We start from the raw sequence: 24,937 nt of genomic DNA on the forward strand, positions 1-24,937 counted from the left end.
TAAAATTCCGTAACTTGAAAAGTACATGAGTGATTTGAATGATACTTGTACTAAAAGAAAGCTTATGAATTGGGCTTTCATATCCTAGATTTTGAAAGTGCTACATGCAGAACTTCACTAAAACAATGGTCCTGACATTTGGGTTTCATTTTTTTTTTACTCACCCTGTATAATTAAGGTCGCGAAAGTAGCCTATGCATCACCGTTATATACTTGAATGCTTGAAGGCTATATGTGTATATGTAAACACATTCAAATTGTGGACCTTGAACATTACAGGACAATAGGGTCCAGGATTGATCGAAGGTCCACTTTTGAGGTGTGTGTACAAAACATATGGGAGGTCTTCCTAAAAAGTCAGGGTTCCAGTTGCCTGAAATCAGTAAAAACGATTGTGAGGAGCAATTAAATTATTTTAAAATTTTAAATTTTGTATATTCATCAGTGTCTTTTGTCGGAAATCTTAGTTTGATACTAGACAAAACGCGACAAATTTTGGCTGATACAAGCATTTTGATTGCAATTTTATTGCCCCGTGATATCCCCATTAAGATTGTGATAAAGCACCAAACAAGTTGTGTAGTTTTGATCTGCATTTCAATGAACTTGGTCATGGATTTTCATAATTTGCGCTTTTCTTTTCCCTGAATTTGACGTGTCGCAGGCAAATCGTCAAATGGCAAAGGCCAACCTGACAGCCATGGAAGAAGAGATGCAAGTAGCGACGGAAGAGTTGAAAGCCAGACGACAATATGAGGAAGAAAAGAGAGTCACGTCAATAAAAAGGCAAGCGTCATAGTTAGCAGCCCCCCCCCCCAATAATGTCTCTTGAGAAGTTTTTTGTAAAGATGCAAAAGATGCTCCAGTGTTTGGCAGATATTACCAAAATTGTCTGAAATCCCACAATTTTACTTTAGTTAAAAATTTCCAAAGGATTTTTACAATCATCAACATTTTCCAACATTTCATGAAGAATTTGGTCCTCAGACAAAAAGTTTGTGGTGCTCATGGGTTATTTAATGAGCAAGTACTGTTATATTTTTCTTCAAACCATATTATAGGTTACAAGTTTCGACGCCAGGAAGGAAAGAACCGGGGACGCCGGGTTCAGTGCGAAGGAAAACACCCGCTTCATTTGGTCTTTGAGAGCAGCATCCAAGAGCACATTCTCATTGCTCAACCAGTGGTTGATTCGTGATGTGACTCACGACTGTGAAACAAAATTCAAACGATGGTCAAAAGGTCATCACAAAAGTTCTTGAACCCTGGCTCCCTACTGTGTGTTGTGACGCTCGCAGTTATTGGCAACCAGCGAACCGTGCCCCCGAACTCCAGTTCCAACTAGTGGACTAGAGTAGTCCAACTATCCTGCGTTCAAGTGAAGTTTATAGTTGGGCTGTGGTGGACCATAGTCCTACCAAATGGTGATAAATATAGTCTGCGCGACACGTGTTGGTTCTGTCTCCCTGCTGTGCATTATGTAAGTAGTGATGTGACTGACCTAAGTATGCTGTCCCGAAAAGTCAAGTGGACTTGTCCAACTATTGTCCACTAATGTGGGTTCGAGCTAAGTTAATCCAACTATGGCTAACCATATTTCTCACCCAAACTTGATCTTTGCTGGTCCATTTTGGTGATTCCATGCCAGTTTCAGTATTAAACAAGAAGAATAATGACACAGGAATCGATTCCACCATAAATAAGGTAATTTGGATACCATTTGGATCCCATGTTGACCCAGAAAGACTTTTCGGTTCCACTTGAGAACCACTGTATATCCCTGGAGATTGTATTAAGCGTGATTTTTAATTGGTGATTCCATGCTAGTTCCCGTTACAAAAAGAAAAAAGACAAGGGAATCGTTAGATGATATGGATACCATTTGGTTTCCAAGATGAGCCAGAAAACTTTTTGGTTCCATGTGAGAACCACTGTATATCCACGGAGATTTGTTCGCATGATTTTGCTTTGTGATTCCATGCCAGCTCCATGAGAGAAAATAAAGACTTGGGAATCAGTGCAACCAAAAATCAGATGATATGGATACCAGTTGGTTCCCAAATGGAACCAGAAAGCATATTTGGTTCCACATGAGAACCACTGTATATCCTTGGAGATTTTATACTGCAAACTGCACAGAGCCTCGAACAATACAGACAGTACATGTGATGTGCTTACTAGATTCTGATGTTTTATTGCGATATGATGGGAACTTCACAATAAATGCCTTTCTACATATCACTGCTGATAATGGCTACAAATATTAAAGAGGTTGTGGAATGCTCGAAAACATTTCCGTCAGTTTTTGGGTATATGTAGCCTCAGGTGTGATGAAATAAAAACGACTATTGTTTCTGTCATGAAATGAGTACAAAGGGTACTTTTGAGAGCTATTTTTCAGGTCCTGTTTCGACCCGAACATGCAATTTGTGTAAAAGTCGTTGTTGGGGGCAGCAAACAAAACATAGTAAATCGTGACGTAATAAACATTAAACAGGACTCCCGATGCAGAGTAGCATAAACGAGTCCTGTTTATTACGTCACGATTTACTGTGTTTTGTTTGCTGCCCGCAACAACGACTTTCACACAAATTGCACGTTCGGGTCGAAACAGGCATGACAGGACTTGAAAAACAGCTCTCAAAAGTACCTTTTGTACTCATTTTATGACAGAAACAATAGTCGTTTTTATTTTATCACACCTTAGGCTACATATACCCGAAGGATGACGAAAATGTCTTCGAGCATTCCACAACCTCTTTAAAAATATCCAAATACTGTACAATGTTTGGGGAAGGCATGGTTCTATACTGAAATACTTTTGAAACATTTGAACTAATTAATTTTCAAGAACCTTGTTTTCATCAGGTTGAAATTTATGGAAATTTCTAGGGGGAGAAGGAAGAGATTGTTGGAAATATTAGAGGCGTTCTGGCAAAATGAGATGGAACTGGGCACAGGCCGTAGTTGAGAAAAATGCTAAAAACTGAATGTGGGCGATTTTTATTTTTATTTTCAGATTTATTGATATTTATAACCTTCGATATGTCTACCACACACAAACAAAAATAATGAAACAGTATAAATATCGTGGAATAAAAGTGTTTTTATAAAGGAAAACTAATTGGCATCTTTCATTTGGGTCGCCTACAAAACTAGAAACTTTAAAGGCCTTTTTCTCAGTATTTGTCATGCGATCAAGCTAAATGAGTCATTTGTCGGATATTTTTATGTGGAGATACAGGCCAAAATAGGGCCACTTCATCACATCACTTCATCACATCTCTTGGCGTTCCGACTTCCATAATTTTTTAACTAAAGATGGTATCAGCATGCGGTTTTCACAGCAGCAATGTTGAGATTGTGCTCTTTGGAATCTGTAATTAAAAAATGTTTGACCAGGGTCGACAAACGACTCATGTAGCTTGATCGCATCACATTTTACTTTTTGACATGTTGATAAATGCAAACTTTAAACAGCCATAACTTGTCAACTAAATGTCGATTGAAGTGGGGAAAAAATGGTATTGTAAGGAGAATTTTAGTGTCTTTTCCTAATTCCTGCAAACCCTCATTTCGACCTCTGCCCAGTTGTGTCTCATTTTGCCAAAACTCCTGGCATATTAGAAACTAGTATGGAAGAGTTAAACAAACTGGATTACAGTCAAATCTCGTTAGTACAAACTCTGTTAATATAAGATTCTGGTTATAACAAACATAAAGCCTTAGTCCCGACTGTGCATTAATGTGCACAATGAATGGGACTGATGTTCTTCTTAATAAAAGATTCTGATATAACAAACAATTTGGCTAGGTCCCAACGAGTTTGTATTAACGAGACTCGACTTTTCTAACAAGAATTAGGAAAAATGTTCCCACATTGCAACTACTTAAATACAGAGGAGGAATTGGTGAATGAAATCTTTAGCTTGAATCCCCGCAACTCCAAATGACCTTCCCCGTCACTTTACATCTTCTACATATCCACTTTCTGAGACTGGTCCGAGAATGGATGAAGAATTTATTCCTCTCATGCAGCTGGTCTCTGATTAGTGCAGTATTGCCTGCTGCGACAGGGATCGCTGTCAACAAGTCTCTGAAACATCGGCAGTGCTACCCAGGAAAAGTTTAGAGCATACCTTTTGCGTGCATGTTAGGTTTAATAAAGCACGCGCAGGGTGTGTTCTGAATTTCCTGGGTAGCGTTGCCAATGTTCCCAAGACTGATAAGCAACCCCTATTAGGGACTATTTTAATCCACATTTAATCTCGGACCATTACAACCACTACTATGACAATGCTAATACTGTGTACTGTACTGTACTATGGACTACTAGGTCTATCATCCTATTTTATACAGTGCTGTTTAATAAAAGTTTGTATAATAATGTATACTGTTGTCAAATTTTGTATCTAATGTATATAGAATTTTATTTAAGTGAAACGTGGAAAACTATTGGGAGAACCTGAATGCCCCTCAGTATCTGTGGTTGGTTTTGGAACCTGTGTGCCGATTGGCCAATTCACTTTGTCTTCTGCACAGGATGACCAATCAGAATATAAAGAAAAGATCTTGTCAATCTTTTTGAGTTATCAGATAAACCTGCAACATTTGTAGGTTTCCAATTAAATAGTTTACTTACAACTGTTATAAATTTTAAGATGAGACAAATGCTAACAAGTGTCTCCTTGAGTGGTGCTTATTTTTTATTTTTGGGTGCAAGGATATTTTTGCCAAATTTCAAATATTATAACTTCATATAAAAAATATGCAATTTTTACAGCCTTCGGTCACACATAACTTATTTTTTTCTTCAAATCTGTAATCAGGAAAGTATTTTGTGGGAGGGAAAAATTGATTTTAATTAAAAAAGCATCAAGGTAATATAAAATTTTATTTAAGAGAAAAGTTGTGGACAGATTGTGGCACTTATTAACCAGTTCTCGCTGGGATTATTTTGACAAGAACGTGTTTATCCGTCATCCTTTCCGAATACCGCAAAACCTCTGCGAGTATACACGTCATCCGGCGCGAACTGGTTTAAGTTTATGCGAGGTTAAGCTGGAAAAATTGGCTAAATATTTAAGCTTACAAACTAACCAAAAATCTCGTAATCAAAATCATTGGAAATAAAATGTTTTGGAATTGCGAATATTTCATGGGTTACAACTGTGTACATGTGTACATATACACATGCTTTGCAAAACTGAAATTATGCTCAACATTTTTTTCAACTTAAAACATTTCTTCACGAAATTGGTTTCATTTGTCTCCCTCGTTTCAAATAAAAACACAAACAAAACAAAACCCCTTCAGATTTTTCTGGGATTTCAATGTCAGGACATGTGACCTGTTTATTTCACCTTTAAATTCACATACATTTTACCAGTAACACACTTCCGTGACAAGAGTACGTCACGTTACTTTCTTCACATAAAATAAAATCAACTCCACTCACTGGAATTGCTTCCTAATACATGTACATTGATATAAACATATACAGAAATATAAATACACACTAATGCCTACATTTAATTTGTTTTGTGTGTAATCAATCACATGATAAAATTTTACAGACAAAATTGCTGCATAATTTTTTTCCTGCCTAATTTCAGGCCAGGATTTCTCCAAAGTACTGTTGAATGATGTGAATTCAAAAAAAAAAGAAAAAGCGGAAGATTTTAAAGACGATTAAGCGGATGAAAAAGGTTACGATGGTGGAACTTGAAAGGGGTGGTGTGAACAAAAGATACAGTGGTTGTAGTGAAAGAGTTGAAGGTGGTGATGTGGGAATGGAGGTGAAATTGGTGGTGGTGATTTCAGGGATGTGGTGATTTCAGTGATATGGTGAAAAGGTGAATGTGGTGATGTGGAAATGGAGGTGAAAGTGGAAGAACGCGGTAATGGTGGTGATTTCAGCGATGTGGTGATTTCAGTGATATGGTGAAAAGGTGAATGTGGTGATAAAGGATGATTGTGATGATAGAAATTAGTGATAATGATTGTGGTGATTCTAGCGGTGAAAATGATGAATATTTGTGGTGATAGACAGTAAAGGCAAGAGTTACACAAATGTGGCCAGGGATGGGCTGCTTTTTCAATCTAATATCAACAAAAAAGTTGACAATATTTTTTATACAATGCGACGGTAAACTACAAAACAAATATATCTCTTAAAATCATTTATACATTTCCAATTGTGACCCAATTTAAACAGAAAAAAATTCCATGTCTTGATCTTGCTGTCAAACAAAAGAATTAACAAATATTTCACGGATTGTTATTGCCATGATTGTGCACTTAAGTGCACACAACAGAGTACAGTCATTAAAAGTAGAGTATATCATTTGCAGCTATCCAAAAGTAACGGACAAAATTATTGTTGAAAAGCTTACTTGGTTTAAAGATAGTAATGGCACTAAACTTCCTGTCAAAGTGTTCTTTCTGGCATGCTGTCATTTTGAAGAAAATAATATAGGAAGGCCATTTCCAAAGATGCGTCTAAAGACGCATTTTTTGATATTTCCGTTAGTAGTTGGTTTGTAATTTCGGCAAAGCCGTGAGATTGTGCACGCACAAGCATTGACATGAGGCACACGTGTGCGCAGTTGCTACTATTTGTCTGTTCAGTGTGTAGCTACAATCGGCTGCATGAGAACGTGTCCCGGACACTGATTTTGGGCGCAATTCAAAACATGACCCGGCAACTTTTGAATTGAAATCAAGATCCTAGAATATTGTTTTCTCAGAATATACAGCATTTACTGGGCTAAAACTTCATCAGGTTAGTTGTTAAGCACCCGTCTTTAGATTTTGAACACTTTTATGCTTCCAAAAAAAAAAAATTCACAAATGATCTACTTGACCTTTAACTCTAATGGTCAAATAGGGTTTTTAACAACGAATGGAGAAACCAGTAGATTTTCTTCTCAATTGTTCTATCATATGAGTTTTCAACAAAATGTACAATTTTCACAATTTGTGCATTAACAAATAGTTTCTTTTATTAAAAAAAGAAGAAAACTACTACATTACTAGTGTGCAGGAGAAAGATTCATGTGTCACTACAGTGTGTGCGTACAATATATCAAAGTTTGCAAAATTTAAAAAATTGGTTATCTGCAATGTGTGCTACAAATCCTGTCACTGAGCGGAACAAAAAAACTAGTCTGATATTCCAAAAGTCCATACCAAAAAATTCAGCAAATTTAATATCTACAAGTACATTGGTTTAGTTACATGTACAAGCTAAATCTAAGTACGGCTAGATACGCGCACATAGTGGTGGCATGTCGTAAACATTCCATTGTAAAGCGTTAACAAGCGCTGGCAGTGTTAACACGCACTGGCTGTTTTTGTACACACGGCTGACGGGTTAAAACGTCAAGCGTGCCTCGCCTCGCCTCCGGGTGACGTCTAAACACGCTAATCCCTCGTGTCTTTTGTACACACAAACACAAAGTCTGTAAAGTCTGTGGAGGCAGATCGTGTGTCGATCTTGAGTTGGCCTTTGTGCACGGCCTATTGTTCTACAATTTACGCTCCGTTGTATTGGAGTTTTGAAACATGAGGTTTCGGCAAGAAATATGGTACAAATACTGTTGAAATGACTCTTGCGAATCAGTATCTGTGGTGTTTGGCTGTATATCAGAAGTTTGCTGGAAAATTTTGCCTTTTGCGAAAATCGAACTTTCGGCAAAAATAATCCCGGTGCGAAGTGGTTAAGCTCTATAGTTTGGTGTGCCCACCAGTGCTAAACTGTCCCTTCCCCCCCCCCCCCAAATATGAGGTGAATAAAAAATTGGTATACTGTACAATGCCACTGATCCATATTGTTTTGTGTTGAATTTAAAATTACATATATAGTACTGGAGACTGTTACGTTGTTAATTGTACAACTATTGTTCAAGTGTTGACTACATCTAGGTTAACATCATGCTTAGCATGGAAAAGAAGAAAAAATGAGAAGTACAGAAACAGAGTGCGGACAAGAGGGGGCGCTCTACTAACGGGGGATCGTGGGAGGTTGCAGCTCCTTCATTTCAAAGTACTCCACGACCTGCTTGGGTACCTCGGCTAGGACGCACTTGGTCAACTTTGCCGGTGAGGCCTGAAAAACAAACAAACAAATTAACAAATAAACAACAGCGTCATTTTATAAGATGGAATTTTGCATCGGGGAGATTTCAATATTACAATTGGGTTTTCGCCTGTCGCTGACGTGTTTTATAAACACTGTATACTCAGGGTTGTCCTCGAGCTTGCGAGAAAAATTGCTGTCATTTAGAACAGATCAAGAAATGTAGGTGAATTCAAACGATCAGTCAATTCGGGCGATTCACAATGTAGTGCGCCACCAAGAGTTTGCTGTGGAGAGTCCATTTTTCAAGTTTACAGTCGACAAAACATGGCCCATTTGAACGAGTGTCAGTAGACAACTTGAGCTAATTTGTTATAGATTGGGCATAGCGTTCTACCGCCTTACAAAAAACACCACATTGATCAAAAGAAAAGAAAAGGGCAAACAGATAATCGAATCGTAACTATACTGACCGGAAAAACTAACAATTGCAAATGTCCCGCGCTGTGTATTTATTGACTTCTCCCACAATGCACTGGGAAAAATGGACTCTCCGTGGCAAACTCTTGGTGGCGCACTGCACTGTGAATCGCCCGAATTGACTGATTTGTTGGAGTAAAGAGTGCTATTGAAGAAGTCGTGTCTCGTGATCAAAAGGGTGTGCATGGTTTTCTCAAAAACAAACTGTCGCATTCACTGAGCTGAAACTTCAACAGGTTAGGTTTTGAACATTCCTCTGTGGATTTTGAGTGGTGGTATTATTGGACACCAACAAAATGCATGAAAAGCTCATGATCCTATATGCCTTTAACCAGTTCACGCCGGGATTATTTTGACAAGAACGGAACAAGGCACGGGATTACTTTTCACTGGACCTCAAGCCAGGCGGGTTGAAGCCATCAACCTCGGGCAGCACACTCACATTTCCGGCCTCGCCTGCCATGAGCGGGTCACTGACAGATATTTCTGGCCTCGCTCCCTGCGTGTTTATCCGTCATCCATTCCGAATACCGCAAAACATTTGCGTGTAATACACGGCCTCCGGTGCGAACTGGTTAAGACACATTTTGTGCGGTCTCATCACAAATGGTTACCAAGCCTCGCACCGATATCAAACTACCCACTCACCTGCTTGAAGTCCCTGAATGGTACAAACTGCACGATATCTCTGCAGACCGGTTCCCCGCTGGGCGATCGCAACACCCCGTCGTCCCCGTCCAACATGCGCATGTCGGAGAAGTCGGCGTTACCGACCCCGACGATGATGATGGACATGGGGAGCTTGGAAGCGGCCACGATGGCATCCCGCGTCTCGTACATATCGGTGATGACGCCATCCGTGAGTAAGAGGAGTATGAAATATTGCTGTTAATGGTAAGAGAAAAAGTGAACATTTATCAAAAATAGATCTGTACCCTACTTATAAGACGGGAATGAAATTGCTCTATAGACCAATTTAATAGTAGATGCCAAGCCAAGGCTGGGAGTGTTAATCAATGTATGACCTTGGATATATTTCTTTGTAAGGGAGAATTCAAAAATAATCATGCGGTAACTAGAGGCTTACCATGAAGTTTAAAGAGAATGTACATCATTGGCTTTTGCTGTAATTTTCAGAAATGAACTATTTTGAGGGGTCTATAATAGTATAAACAGATCAAATATTGTTACACTGACATGTTTGAAGTTTTGTGTTCGAAAATACTGGAAAAACCAAGAAAAACAAACATGTTCAAGTAGTCTGGTTCCCTGGCTCCACTAAAGATGAAATGGATCAATTTATAGATGCCGGAAAATTGTAAGTTAATGGAACCAGTCTAACTGGCCTGCACCCATTCATGAACATGTAACCAACAGCAAACAAATTTGGACTGAAAAAAAATTGGTAAATTTGGAGCAGTAGTTGAAAAATAGTTAGGTTTTTCCAACCGTGGTCGGCCGACCACCGTTGGAATTTATACAAAATACCACTTTTCTCGAAAATGACTTCACACATGGTGCCATAATTTTACAGGATGCTTTAGACTGTCATTTACCAACATCCTATTGTAAGGTATTTCGTAAAAAAATTGGTAGTTTTGTTTTTCGATGTTTGCAAATGTTGTATATTCCCTTTAACAGGTTTAACAGGGTTTAACTGGATACCTTGGGATTAAACATTGAGTTACCGCTTGTGTAATTTTGCATTCTTTCCTAATCCCCACAACAAAAGAAAACTTTGAGACAAGTAAGGATGAAGTAGCTTGCCCAAGGACAAACCATATGTCCACTAGCTGGATTCGAACCCCTGGCTCTCACATCCCTCAGAAACCCAGAATAATTAAGGCCAGGCAAAAAGCTTTTCACTCACCGATGCTTTTTTATCCTGATTAGCTACTTTTGCGAACTTGGCAACGTGGGTGATGATTGGCGCTACGTTGGTTGGTCCCCACAGCGTGATCTGTCGCAGACAGTTCTGGTAAGCGGCTACTATACCTCCGACACCTGGACCAATCAGAGTGAGTCAACACTGGGCATTACTTGATCTACACCAATGGCACCATGGATACTGTGTCAAACCGTCATTTGTCTATTAGACTGGTTACCTATCTCACTGACTGACTGTCACTTGTCATTTGTCATTTGTGACTTACACCAGGTGACCTGAATCCACCCAGAACAGTGTAGCCCTTTGATAAGCACAGGACCTCATGTGAAGTACCGAGACAATAAACCAAGCAAGCATCGAAGCAACAACTATTATCCATGTGCTAACCATAGCACAAAAATGTGCTAACCTTAAGCACTATTTTACGGCGTGGATGTGCTTACGGAAACGCGTGCATGGAGATTTCTATTGTAACGCCACTAAGTTAAGCACATTTTTCCTCTGAAGTAAGCATGCCTTTTGCTGTGCTTATGCTTACGGTCTCCATGAAATAGACGGAGGCTCTGTTAGCAGAAAATCGTGTGCTTAGCAGCGCCGTGAAATTGGGCCCAGATGGCGACCGTCTGATTCTTACCTGCGCAGTACGGGTTGGAGAGATCAAAGTTGATGGCAAACTCATGGGACACTTGTTGGTTTGGTGGAATCTTGGCACCGAAGCCCAAGGCAGGAAACATTTTATCACTGTAAAAAAAAATGTAAACATTCAAAAAAAAATAAAAAATTAGCAACCATACAAACCAAACCCCCCCCCCCAAATTAACTCAAGGTATTTGTTGCTTGAGCTGAAAATCGTTCAAGCACACTCAATAAACTGGCTCTCGTTTAATAAGAGGCCACACAAGCGCATCTATGTGTTATGTGCACAAGTACCCCCTCAGTGGTCACAAACAGAGAGTTGGGGGAGACCACTGGGAGAGACATTCAAACGCATTGCTGACGACGGCTGACAATACGTGATGCTGGCTTTGTTAACAGTCAGAATAAAAGTTGTGAGTGCTTCATGCAATAAGCGCGCAAATGGGTACACGCACGCAGGGGCTTTGAAAGTGATCGCAATTTCCCTTCTACTGTTAGCGCACAGAGTTCCTACTCCTTGAAAAACATACTGGCGCCAATATCTGTCTGTTTGTCGTGCAATCTGTCTGTCATACCTATCGTAGTCCTGTATGACGTCACCCACAGCTACTATGGCCTTTGTGTATTCGTTAGGCGCTGCGGCATCAATGTAATGGAGTGACACCGGCTCTTGTGGATCACCATTGGATCCTGTGAAGTCTATACCAACCTATATAAGAAAAAAAAACAGAGCCAAAAACCAACATTGAAAGGTTACAATGTGTATTTATCCGTCACCGTTTGAGGCCGAGTAAAAACCAAAACAAAATTCTTCTTCGGGCTTTTTGAAGAAAATGAAGTTTGCTTTTTTTTTGCCAAGATGGGGGATTTTCCAAGATGGCGGATGGAATCTTTCATTTTCTTTACTCTTTGTCTGATGCAAAATTGTGTCGAAAAGGTCGTAACCCTTTCTACATAGCTACAATTTTGTTGGAAACAAATAAAAAGACCACATACTGACAATATATTTGCAAAATATGGTGCAAATGAATCAATAAAATTGAAATGAAGGAGGCGAGCAGCAAAAAGGAAGCAGGCGGGGATGAGAAACTGGTTTATTTTCTTACTTGGCCTTATGCAAACTCAACAGATTTTGCAATGGTTAATTTCAGGTGGCTGATTGGGTAGGTTAACATGCCCCTTCCATCTGACAAATGTTCGTTTTTAAAGTGAAAAATTCGAGAAAACAAAAATTAAAATTTCCTTATGTTTCCTGTATTATGCAAGATAGCTAATCTCAATTTCTAAAGGCCTTTGGCCTTTCTTTTACGTATGTGTTGACTTGAACATCTCGCCTATCCCCTTGAAAATATCCTGGATACACTAACAGAACATTTCTTGTGTTCAACGACTTTCAACTAAATGTCAAAACCATATTTTGGGGGATGGAAGTTCGGAATTCACAAACAATATCTCAAAAAACTCTAAGAAGTTGGAAGGAGATGACCATAAAATCACAGCGAATTTTTTTTCAAGAATGTACAAATGTCCAAAAATAGGATGAAATGAAAATTGTACTCACTGTGAAGTTGATTTGGCAACCACCAAAAATGTAGTCCAGGAAGGTGTATTGTCTCTTAACCTATGTGGACACACAAAATTATGACAGAAATGCAAAATGCAAAATTAGAATTCAGATGGCATAAAAAGAAAGTATCAAAATAATGATGTGATTTCCAGAATTTTTGGAAACGTAGTCCATTTAAGTATGATGTCATTTGGCTTGTACCCCTTCACAGGTGTGTAATCAATTGCAAATAGTTTTTGCAGTTTGTGCAGCAAAGAGTTTGCGAGCAGTTTTTGAAAAAAAGCCAGTTTTCTCCAACTCTGGTCGGCCGACCAGCGTTGGAAAAATACAATTTTTCTTGAAAATGTTGGCACACCAGGTGCCACGATTTTACAGGATGCTTTTAGACTGTCATTCCCTATTACAATCCAGTAAGGTATTTTGTGATTATTTGATCATTTCGTTTTGAGATGTTTGCAAATGTTGTATCTTCCCTTTAACTGTACTATACCGCCAGCAGTACTTACAACACAGAATTGAATAAACAGACCAACGGACGTACAAATAAAGATACAATAATGCTGGAGTGTATCACAACATCCACTGGCCGTAATTAAGTGGATATATTCCCGGGGTTAGCGAGGCAGGGATTGAAACGGAAGGGCCAGAGGGTCGGAGCGAACGATCAAAATGACCGGGTCGATAACTTCACTTCAGGCCATTTTATATTAAAAAAAAAAAGAGAGACGTATGTAGGATGTTTTAGAACCAGTCAGAGCGCATCAATGTTAAAGGGCATAATGTGCCATGACAGGGTTCAATTAAAATAAATATGGGGGGGGGGGGAGGCGCATAGAGGTGGAGGGGACTGGCATAGAGGGAGTGGTGGGGAGGAGGGAGTGGTGGGGAGGGGGGAGTGGTGGGGAGAGGAGTAGGGGTTGAGGTGACACAGGAGAACTACTAGTCTGAGTATCACCCGTTATCCACGGAGAAAGCCTCCTGTATAACATATACGTACCGGTATATGCAAGCCGCGCGCCAGCCAATCTGAGTCGACTTTACTAAATCGTGACATCATTTCATTCCTAAATCAGGACTAAATGGTTTGATTGGTCAATTCGAATGCAGTGTTTTGTAATGCAACAACAGCCGGGTGCATTATCGCGTAACATGATACAGAGCGCGTGATGCAGGTTTTTTTAAATCCATTGTCTATGACACGCAACGGGTGAATGATCGAAGACCCGATATATTGGTAGAAAGCGCCCGCTGTTTGGTAAAAATCTAGGAGGTCAAGAGGCGGGGTCTTGGTCTAATTAATCAGCGAATCTGCTCACATATCATAGACCCATGGCATTCGCCATGTCTATTACATAGACTAGGGACTACATGGACAAGTAAGAAAAAGGAACTTCTTTTCTCTATTTTAAATAGCAAGGGGAAGAACAGAAATCAATAGCTGGCTGCCAGGCAGGAATCAGGTTTCAAGATAATTCCAGTGGTAGTGAACTAGCTTTGTTTTTAGTGCCAGGCAACTATTGAATCCCTCATAATGAAGATATTCAGAAGTCTTGTTAATTAGCCGCCGCAAGCAGCTGACTGTATTCTTTCCAAGTGACCACTTGTCTCATGTGAATTGCCCACAATGAATACTACAATGTGAATACGGTCTCAGTATTGGTCTCAGTATTGATCTCCTATCCATTGTGGTAGTACAACTTTTCAACCAAACCACCCGCCACTCACCCAAAATTGTTTTTCTTTTAAATATTTTGTTTAACCGATTAGTCCCTGCACCAAGGCCAGACTTTAATGAAAAGCGAGGGGGGGGGGGGCACTAGGACTCTTCATGACATTGGTGCATGGTGGCACAATTTTAATGCTGTATATGCAGTGGCTGCCTTTTTTGCAACATCAATTAAAAAAAAAATTGGGGGGGGGACCATGGCCCCCCCCCCCCGTTTTGTGAGCCTATTTTGTGGGAGCCTATTTTGTGAAGCAAGGTGGGGGTCATTTTTCTCCCGATGAATTACTACACCGCGCCCGGGAATTTGACTTGCATTGTAATTGATAGAGGGATTAGTGTCATGCAACCTCATGAAAGAAATGTGCTTAACAAAATAGGCTCTGCAGCACACACTACTGGACCGAATTGAGATATTCTGGTATCATAATTCTTCTAAAAGGATTCTCCATCAATTGGTACAGGTGGTTTGAGTCTCAAGGTATAGTGCAAGTTTGCGGTTCCGTTTTAGAGGACCACCCTGTATAGATTGGGTTTAAGTCTAAGGATGCCTTATTTTAGCCACTGTTCCTGACAAGAGTTTATTCTGTTTATCATGATTTTTGATAAACATCCACTCAACAGAATCAAGAGAAATTTGACATTAATTAAAAAGCTATCCGCATGTCAATCGACGTGCAACCCTCTTAATTACATCACACTGTTATGCCAGGTTATGATTAGTTCGTGGCTTTGTCCGCAGCAGGCATGCATGACCGTGGGTCTCAAAAACTGACACAATTTTGTTCCAAATGGAAAAAAGAAAGAAAGATAGGAAAAACAGTTTAATATATTGGAATTTTTATGAAGAACCGTCGCAATCTAAACTGACACGCAGGAAACAGCATCTCTGCTTTTTTAATTAAGTATTGATTTGCGGCCGACCGGTCGTCCCGAGAAGATAAATTAAGGTCAAGTTGGTCCAATTTTGGAGAGAAAATATAACTGTCTTATCTTTCACTGGTTTACCGGAGCCAATTTTTTTTTTGCGTCCTTGTGCGAGGTAGATACAATGACACTCATGGATCAATTGGACTATGTTTGTTTGTATAAAAAAAAGTACGGATGAAGATGACTCATATGTTTGTTTTCTTTTCTGAGGATAATTTTTTTTTTTTCAGATGACAGTTTAACACAAAAATGTCAATCATCACAAAGCCCATTTTTTTTCCCCTGGTTGAAATTAAATAAAGGAGGTAATTGATGGAATTGTCTTCACGGACGGTGGCATTTCTGCTCTCTGCAAAGGACAACGATGAAATCTCCTTAGGTCTGCAAAAGTATCATTACACAAACGTGCCAAACACGTTTGAGCAAAGTAAAATCCTACAGGACATTCTTTTGAAAACGTGTACCAAATAGGTTAGAGCAAAGTAAAATCCTACAGGACATTCTTTTGAAAACGTGTATCTTTATTTTTGCATTCAACATCCGCATTACGTGGGCAATAAGTTCAAATTTAAGGAAATTCAGAACAATGAGAAAGACAAGCAGATATTATTACTATTTAGTTTGGGGGGGGGGGGGCCTGGGAGGGGATGACGTAGATATAACAGGGCCACTGAGATGTGTGTCGCTTTCCTTGGCAGGTTTTATATCTCCCAGGCCGCGTCATATTTTTAATTGCCTCACAGCTCGCGACACGGGCCGGGACGCAGATGGCCCGACAAATGAGAACTGACGTCTTTTCACAAACCGGGGGTGTTTGTGAGAGTATCCCCCCCCTGGTTGACACCCCGACACCCCTTAGGCCGTGTCGCACAGTGCAATGACACAATCACACAATCACAGTTTGGCTACCGCCGGAGAAGGTTGAAGGCGGGGGGCCTTGGCACAGGGCTGGGTGTCAAATCCCATTACCAGACTAATTCTGTCAAAACACCATCCGCTTATTGTTGCCAAGCCAGTCTGGTGCCCCCCCTCCACCTTGTACTCAAATTGGCTTAACGACCGCACAATCGACAGTTTCATTGTACGTCAGCACAGCGAGATACCTGTACATAGATCCAACAGACAACTTCAACACACCCATGCAACAACTTCAACACATCTTGGAGCATTTCAGAAGCCATCGGTGAACTTGTCTTCTTTGGTTTTGTCAAAATATTCAAAATAAAATTACAATTGCAAACTATGGGGTCTGTCACTGCATTTCATGAATTTCGAATGTTTGTCCCCGTCCAATTTAACAACTCCCAACCAATTCTGTCAAAATAGTTGACCAAGTAAGTGTTTATTATTGGACGCATAATCTCGGAACCAAAATCGTGAATATAATATAAAATAAACAGGCAGGCAACTGGGCAACACCAAAAGGCCTTGCTTTACAGGACTTCATATGGTGTTTTTCAATTTTTAATGGGATAAGTGTGAAGTGAAAAGCAAGGAAATCAGGCGATTCGAGGAAAAGTTGCATGCCTGTATGAGTATACAAACTCCGAGGTGACTCACATGAACTCAAATCTAGGACAGCAAGCAAGGTCATAGATTTAGTTTTTACATCTGAACCCAATACTTCTCCCCTCCAAAAAAAAAAGAAGATGAAATGTTCACCTACCTCGCATTTTGTGAGGAACACGGTTCCGGAGTTGTGGTAGTTCTTTTTCTTGAGTTTCTTCTTTGGATTAATGCATTCCCATTCTACCTAACCACGAAGGGGGAAACACATGCAGAAAGATACATTATTTACAAACAGTTTGTAATTGCTTGGGAATTTATTTTGTTATTTTGTTTGTTTTTTCTTCAAATTAGTAACATCAGAAAATAATACTAGGTCAGGGATGTAACAGAACTCTGATGATTTTTGCCCGAAATGTATGAAATAAACATCTATGTGTACATACACGTTTGTTTATGGTGTAAATCAAGGATTTTCTTTTGTTCCTCTTCCCTTTTCCTTTGTTTGTACTTCAACTTTTTCGCAACAGCTCTCATTGGTTTTGTACACGTTTTCGGTCTCAATTTGGTTCTGAACGTGTGTGTCCTCGATTTACACCATAAACAAACGCATATATACACGCATGTATGGTGCCAATACTTTATTTACTATTCGAATAAAACAAACCTCTTCTAAGTGTACAACCTACAGCCTGATGAAACAAATGATAATTCTGACCTTATTATTTAAAGGAAATATACAACATTTGCTTTTGCTGTAATTTTCAGAAAGGGATGGATTTGGGGGTTGTTGTTTTTTGTGGCAAACATTGTTACACTGGCCTGTTTCAACTTTTGTGTTCACAGATGCTGGAAAAACCACGGAAATAATGTAACATTCATGACAAATAAGAAATGATGTAAAACAAACTCAAACCTTCGTAAGTTACGTGCTATAAAAAAATATTTGCCTGATTAGCTACCATGATCCCTCGAACTAGATAAATAACAACTAGAAAAGTAATTGGTAGGAAAAAAAATAAGAAAAAAAGGACAACAAAAAAGTCGTTTAAAATTTAGCCAATTTCTTCCTTTTCCAAAGTCAAACGTTGCTACTTAACCAAGAAGCATAGTTTTTGCTACAAAAAGTGCACAGAGGAACTTTCACACCTTGTATTTCTTATGGCTTTTTATTTAGGTACCTATGAAAGTTTCATGAACATATAATTTATACGTTTAAGACAAGACAAGACTCGAAAGGTGCTACAGAGCATTAGAAGAGTCAAAGCCTGCAAGTTTCACAGTCATAATCATTAAATATTTATACACAGTACATGAAATATATTCAAACCATTAAGTTTTCTGTCTCCATTTGTATCACTTCATTAAGTCGTCCCTGGGTCTACACCTTATCAGCTTCACTGGACTCATTCAAGGAGAGTACACGTATATTAAAGAGGTTGTGGAATGCTTGAAGACATTTCCGTCATTTTTCTGGTATATGTAGCCTAAGGTGTGATGAAATAAAAACGACTATTGTGTCTGTTATGAAATGAGTACAAAAGGTACTTTTGAGAGCTGTTTTTCAGGTCCTGTTTCGACCCGAACATGTAATTTGTGTACAAGTTTTCGTTGGGGGCAGCAAACAAAACATAATAAATAGTGACGTAATAAACAGGACTCGTTTACACTACGCTGCATCGGGAGTCCTGTTTATTACGTCACGATTTACTATGTTTTGTTTGCTGCACCCATTAACGACTTTTACACAAAGTGCACGTTCGGCACATGAAATATATTCAAACCTTTTGTACTCATTTCATGACAGATACAATAGTCGTTTTTATTTCATCACACCTTAGGCTACATATACCCGAAAAATGACGGAAATGTCTTCGAGCATTCCACAACCTCTTTAACCAATGGAAAGAACAAAAAGATCTCTTTACTGATTTTTGAGGTTTGACAAATAATACACTGAGGTGTTGAGAGACAAAACATGACATATGCCTTGAACATAAAAAAAAGAAGCCAGAATGTTCTTTGATACGACAAGAACAGATACATGTACATGTGGCACTTTTTTAATGACTAAATAAAAGCAAAAACTTACAGGGAGCTTGCCAAATATAAACCATCAGTAACAATGAATTCAGAAGGAATCCATGGTGCGTTCAATTCACGCGAACATGTTTGCGTTTGTTAGCTCGGCCATGCTTACCCCATATGGAATAATAATATCATTGAAAAATTGTTGTCAAAATGGCAGCGCCCTGAATGCCGATCCTACAACTGTTTGAATGGCAACTTTTAAAAATCCACGAAAAATTAACTGCGACGTGAAGTGGAATGTCTACATAGAAAACGGAAAGTTTCAGCTACGGCATGATTGTTACCTTCATTTTGTAGGTATCGGCCATTTTAGAAAACATAGCGAACGACTTGGGAAGACCGTCACATTGGTTGCGACATTTGCCAACGTCGGGGGCAAACTGTTGGTCCCACTTGCATAAACGTTGCTGACATTGTTGGCGTACGTGGAACGCACCCCAGATGTAGTGGTTGTGGCTGATTTCAATTTAGTCCTTAAATTTCTTGGTATCTATTTCATTTTTATCAACATGACTAACACAACTCCCAACTTCAACAACAGTCTCATGTGCATTTTGCCAGGGAATTCAAACTGCGTGAGGACTCTGAGCAAAATGGTGGTGTTGACAAGCAGGATTTGATCTGCCGTTCCTGCCCGGGTACTTTAATCAACTTTCCCATCGTTTACGGCACTGCGAAAGCCCCCTTTTCAGCAACTACTTGGTGAAAGACCCCTTTTTTACAAATAAGAAGTGGTTAGTTTTGTTGGATTCGCTTCCAAAATCTACTCATTTGCCAGTATGTTTTAATGGCCGAGTGATATGATTATGGCAATAAAAGAGATACAAATTTGAAAATTGCTTGGGAAGATAAGTAGCCTTTGTATTTAACCTACATGCAAGAGCGGATCCAGAACACGATTTTTTGGGGGGCCCCAAAAAAAGCTTTGTTCTGCCAAAAACATTGATGAAAAAATTAATGGCGTGGGAAAAGTTTTGGATTCTAGATGCTCCGTTGTGAGATCTGAGGCAATTTCTGACCACTTTAACCAATCTTTTTAAAAGCAAAATTTAGATGGTGGTGTACGCAGTGGCTGCCTTTTTTGTGACGCAACTTAAAAAAATAATAATAAATTGGATTCATGGGGCGGGGGGGGGGGGGGGGGGGGGGGGGGGGGGGGGCGGGGGGGGGGGGGGGGGAGGCATCACCCCCGTTGCCCCTCTCCCCCCCCCCCCCCCCAGCTGTTGCCTACATGTACATGTATGTGTTGGATTTTGAGAAGCTTCCAGTATGCACGGACTCTTGTGCACAAGAGTGGTACGAACTGCAAATGATAATTTGTAGGATTGATACTTAGTTCAATTGCTGGGACCCTAGGGGATGCTTGACGCTTTGAGCTCTCATTGGATTTTGTGCACTCTCAATGAACAAACTGTTCTTCAATGCGTGAATAACCCTTTTGCACATGATGTACGCATATGTCCATTGTTAACAGCAAGCCACCTACAGTGACCTGCTTTTCCTTCACACGATTTTGTGAAATGGTTTAGCCCCCACCCAACACCCTCTATAGATTGCGAGTAACTTGATATCACAGAAAATACTTTCAACCCGTTGACGATATACCTTTAACGGACTGTGAAAATGAAGTAATACCACACTGCACGTAGGCATACAATTCACATACTTGTAAACATCCATACAACTGCTACATAAAACACAGTTGTTGATAGACAAGATTTTGCACTGAACTACAAAAACACGGATACATGTACCTTTTTTTTTTGGAAACGAGACGTGACGGAAACATAAACATAAAGAGAGAGGGGGGAGAGGAAGAGGAAGACAGAGCAGAATCCAGCAGATCTCCAGGAATTAGACGGCGAGCTGACGGGTGACGTGATTGGTGAATTCATGATGAGAGAGAAGACAAAAACTGAGAAAGCGTTATAAAAAAAGAAAAAAGCGAGATTTTAAGATAGAGCTTGAAGAGATTGTTTTTTTCTTCTTCTTCTTCTTCTGAGAGTGACAAGTTAGAAAAAAAGGGATTTGATTTGTTGAAAGGTATAGATGAAAGAGGTCAGTTTTGGAAAGGATGATGATGAAAATTAAAAAGATGGGAATAATGGCAGGATGATGAGTGATATGGAGATGAATCAATCATGATGATAACAGTCACAGAATCATTCTCTGCTAGTTGCCATAACAACACAGGCATTGATTGTATGCAGGGCGGTCCAAGGCACTCCAATATCGGAAACATGGGGTGGGGGGTGGGGGACAGAGATCTATGCCTAGGGTTGCAGTTCAATGCATTATGGGATGCCTAGGTCTATAAAATGCAATTCCAAAACGGGAATGGGAAGTGCGGCTGAAGATGGATGGGCGGAGCCAGGGGGGGGGGCGGTGATTGGTGAGAAATAATGACTAGAAATGCAAATATATGATTGGTGCGTAAATCGTTTTCTAAAATATGTGCGGAAAAATGCAAGCAGATTATATTCAGTACAATGCAGGGTTATTCCATAATGCTAAAATGCATCAAATGAAACTCACAAAAATTCTTGAGTACATTTTATTGACAGGGTGCAGTTGAAAAAAAATGAACAAGCCTACAGATTCATTGAAAAGACAGAACAGGGTCATGTAACAAATGAAGAAGAAAAAAATGGTGAGTTTTAAAGACCTCTCTGCCTTTTTTTTTTTAATGTAGGATTCCTTTTATGTTAGTGCTTCTAATCTCCAAAAAACAAAACTTGATGGAATATGAATATTCATCATCCGATTCGGCCAACTGGCCAATCACTTGGCATATGCAAAGTGAAGGAAAGAAATTGCCGAGTGAGAAAAAGTGAAATAGAAAGAAAAGGAAAGAAAACTGCAGAACTTAATGATGAAAAATAAAAATAAAAAACAAGATTGAAGCTTGAACAGACGGGAATAAGAACTTGTGGAAAACAAAAGGTTAAAGGTGAAAGGTCACACAGGAAAATGGTGAGGAAGAAGTTAAGTCCAAAGAAGTAAGAGTCCAGTGTTGGTCAATTTAACTTTAATGCAAGATTAACCAAAGTTCATCCTAAACTAATGGTAGGACTAGATTAGACCAACGTGAGTGATACGTACAATCTTCCAAAACCAACAAATAGAATTTTTTTTTTAAAATACATGTTCCCCAAGCAAAACAAGCCGTAGTAGCAAATTGATGGATACACATGCAACACAAGTAACCAATTATGAGAAAGCAAACATCGCCAGGACTAATCGTTAGTTTCCTGTCTGTCCAACCGTTCCCATCCCCGTCATAAATTGATTCCGATAAAAGTGCCCGGCAGCCCGAACCCAGCTGCAGATACCACGTCCAACAAGCTTCTCCTTTTTTTTTCTCCCTTTTTATTGGATTTGTTCAGCCCAGGGCCGAATATAATCAAATTATGTAATTTACTCCAAGGTCAACAGCACTAGATTATCGCGGGGGAATGCGCCGTGCACTGTACAAATTTAATACCCAAATGGGTAATGGGAATAACTCCTAACTGATGTGACATTTGCTCTTTTTGATGATGACTTGTGGTTGCGAAAAAAAAAATGATTGCTACGATACAGGGTGAGTAAAAAAAAAAAAAAACCCAAATGTCGGGACCATTGTTTTAGTGAAGTTCTGCATGTAACACTTTCAAAATCTAGGAAATAAAAGCCCAATTCATAAGCTTTCTTTTAGTTCAAGAATCATTCAAATCACTCATGTACTTTTCAAGTTACGGAGTTTAAAACACAACCTAGTTCTGTCCACGGATCACAAAAAAGGCGTACGTTCTTTCATCAAAACGAAAACAATTCACACACATCCCTATGTGATTTTTTTTTCGTTTTGCTTTTTTGTGATCCGTGGACAGAACCTTAAAACGGTGGTTTGTGTTTAAACTTCCGTAACTTGAAAAGTACATAAGTGATTTGAACGATTCTTGTACTAAAAGAAAGCTTATGAATTGGGCTTTCATATCCTAGATTTTGAAAGTACTACATGCAGAACTTCACTAAAAAAATGGTTCCGACACTTGGGTTTCGGGGTTTTTTTTACTCACCCTGTATATCTCTTGATTGAAAGACATGTTGGTCCTTCAAATACACTGCAAACTTATTCCCCGAGTCCCTACACAATGCAATCAGGGGGCTAGACCATTATAACCCTTTTTTCTTTCAGAGAACAACAAATTGAAAAGTCGTTTACGGACAAATTCTAAAGTGTTGGATGAAACAATCACATCCAGGGAGTCAGGTTGGCGTAGCGGTACTTTTCCTCGCTTTTTCTACCGGTGTGACCCGGGTTTGATTCCCGCCTGAGCCAATATGTGGATTCAATTTTCAGTCCCTGCCTGATTCCATGGGTTTTCCCCAGAATATTCTTCTGGGCTTTTCCTCCCACCTCTAAAACTGTCATTTCTTCTCATTGTCTTCTCTCTACAGGTTTCTTCAGGCTTGCGAGCTTCAGTGCCTAGGGCGCTTTTGAGAAATCCTTGCATGCAATTACCAGAAATAATTAATAATAATAACAACCATAATCTATGAATATATAACCTAAACATTTGAGTGAGAAACATGCAAACCTACAAGTGTATGTGTTATTCTAAGAAGAAATTGTCATTATCGATATTTAATCATTACGGTAGTCAATCGAACTACAGTTAATTTTAACAAATACAACTGCATTCATACAAATATGAAATAGATATGTGAATGTTATTCCAAGGTAATAAGTGTTTATTTTCCTTGTGACAAATATAAAATAAAATCAAGCAAATCATCAAACATGAAATAAAATCATCGCCCGGTGAATTGAAAACATTACCTATTAATGAGGTGATACCAGGTATATAAATGAACAGCATAACTCAAACGATGACCAAAAACACAAAAAAATGGTATGCATATTACAGAGTTTTCACAACAAAAACAAATCAAAATCCAGACAAAAATGCTAATTAAATTCACTGTGGTGATGATATCACAACATGGAATGATCGACATGACACAAATGAAACAGTGAAAAACAACACAACAGAAAAAAACCAAACCATGCCATCATAACAGGTAAAATATTGTTACAATTTCTTGTATTAACGTGATTTTTGTGTTTTTATAAAAGGTGCAATTTGAAAACGAACAAAAATTGACTCATAAAAAATTAGCTCATTGAATATTACATGTACCATAAAAAGGTGCAACAAAGTGCGGTGGGTGAGTATTTAACATCAAAATAGGCTTTTCTCTTCTCTTTTTTTTTGGTAAAATGGGCAAATTTTGATTTTCTTTTCAATTTCACATTTCAGTGCCAAAAGTCAGAAAAATAGGTTTTCTTATTTTTTTTTTTTTTAATTTACTTCAATTTGCAATAAGGAAAGTGCTGTTAAAGCATGCACATGACAAATTAATGTGATTGGGTCAGGGGTCATGATAAATGCTTTAATGATCGCTGGGTCAAAGGTCAATGGCTTTCATGAGATCAATCACTGGGAGTGACAATGAAATGTATCATTTGGGGTTGGGGATCAAAACTTGGCATGAATAAGGAGTTATTATCTAACCGACTTTTATTCCAATTTTAAAAAGTTTTCGTGTGTTCTTAAATTCTGTATGACAGCATTTTTCAGTTTCGTTACCAGGACAACGACAGATAAAAAAAGTCCCATAACAGATCAAGGTACCTGTCGGCTACCACTCTCGACCAGTTGCCGAGCAGTGGTGAAGAATTCACCAATCAGGTCGTTCGCGCTACCCTCGTCATGATCAAAACACATGACCTGTGTACAAGGGAGAGAAAGACGGGTCATAGGTTAATAAAACACGGTCAAACACACAAATCAGGGTGTCGGTCACCCAGAGGAGGCTACCTGACTTTTGCAAGCCGAGCGGATTTCCCGCGCCGTCGTGAAGAAGATACCCACGAGGTCGTGACCCCCATCAAAGTCGTGGTCCTTGCAGACAACCTGCAATGGGTGCAAAAAGCACACACCATAAAATTCAACGCACACTGATCTGATCGCACACTGATCTGATGGA

The 24,937-nt window shown here is 39.2% G+C and overlaps 2 protein-coding genes across 3 annotated transcripts in view; one reads left to right on the top strand and one right to left on the bottom strand.

Moving 5' to 3' along the window:
- The window catches only part of LOC119745416 (pre-mRNA-splicing factor ATP-dependent RNA helicase PRP16-like), a 28,870-nt gene extending 26,608 nt beyond the window's left edge, over positions 1–2,262 (top strand). Inside the window, exons 24-25 of the mRNA XM_038221751.1 lie at positions 665–786; positions 1,062–2,262. Of these exons, the coding sequence (XP_038077679.1) occupies positions 665–786; positions 1,062–1,146 (207 nt within the window). The 3' untranslated portion in view covers positions 1,147–2,262. The remainder of the gene's footprint in view (positions 1–664; positions 787–1,061) is intronic.
- A 4,720-nt stretch (positions 2,263–6,982) lies between these two features.
- Positions 6,983–24,937, bottom strand: part of LOC119745425 (copine-3-like) — a 68,989-nt gene continuing 51,034 nt past the window's right edge. The window contains exons 8-15 of one of the 2 annotated variants that reach the window (XM_038221772.1): positions 24,769–24,864; positions 16,971–17,057; positions 12,646–12,705; positions 11,660–11,793; positions 11,083–11,189; positions 10,431–10,564; positions 9,209–9,445; positions 6,983–8,110 (exon numbers count right to left, since the gene is read on the bottom strand). In XM_038221772.1, the coding sequence (XP_038077700.1) occupies positions 8,006–8,110; positions 9,209–9,445; positions 10,431–10,564; positions 11,083–11,189; positions 11,660–11,793; positions 12,646–12,705; positions 16,971–17,057; positions 24,769–24,864 (960 nt within the window). In that variant the 3' untranslated portion in view covers positions 6,983–8,005. Of the gene's footprint in view, positions 8,111–9,208; positions 9,446–10,430; positions 10,565–11,082; positions 11,190–11,659; positions 11,794–12,645; positions 12,706–16,970; positions 17,058–24,582; positions 24,679–24,768; positions 24,865–24,937 lie in introns of both variants that reach the window. The other variant, XM_038221763.1, reaches the window with a different exon arrangement.

Source organism: Patiria miniata, unplaced genomic scaffold, assembly GCF_015706575.1.
Source record: "Patiria miniata isolate m_02_andy unplaced genomic scaffold, ASM1570657v1 HiC_scaffold_12, whole genome shotgun sequence".
In the NCBI taxonomy this organism is placed as follows: Eukaryota; Metazoa; Echinodermata; class Asteroidea; order Valvatida; family Asterinidae; genus Patiria; species Patiria miniata.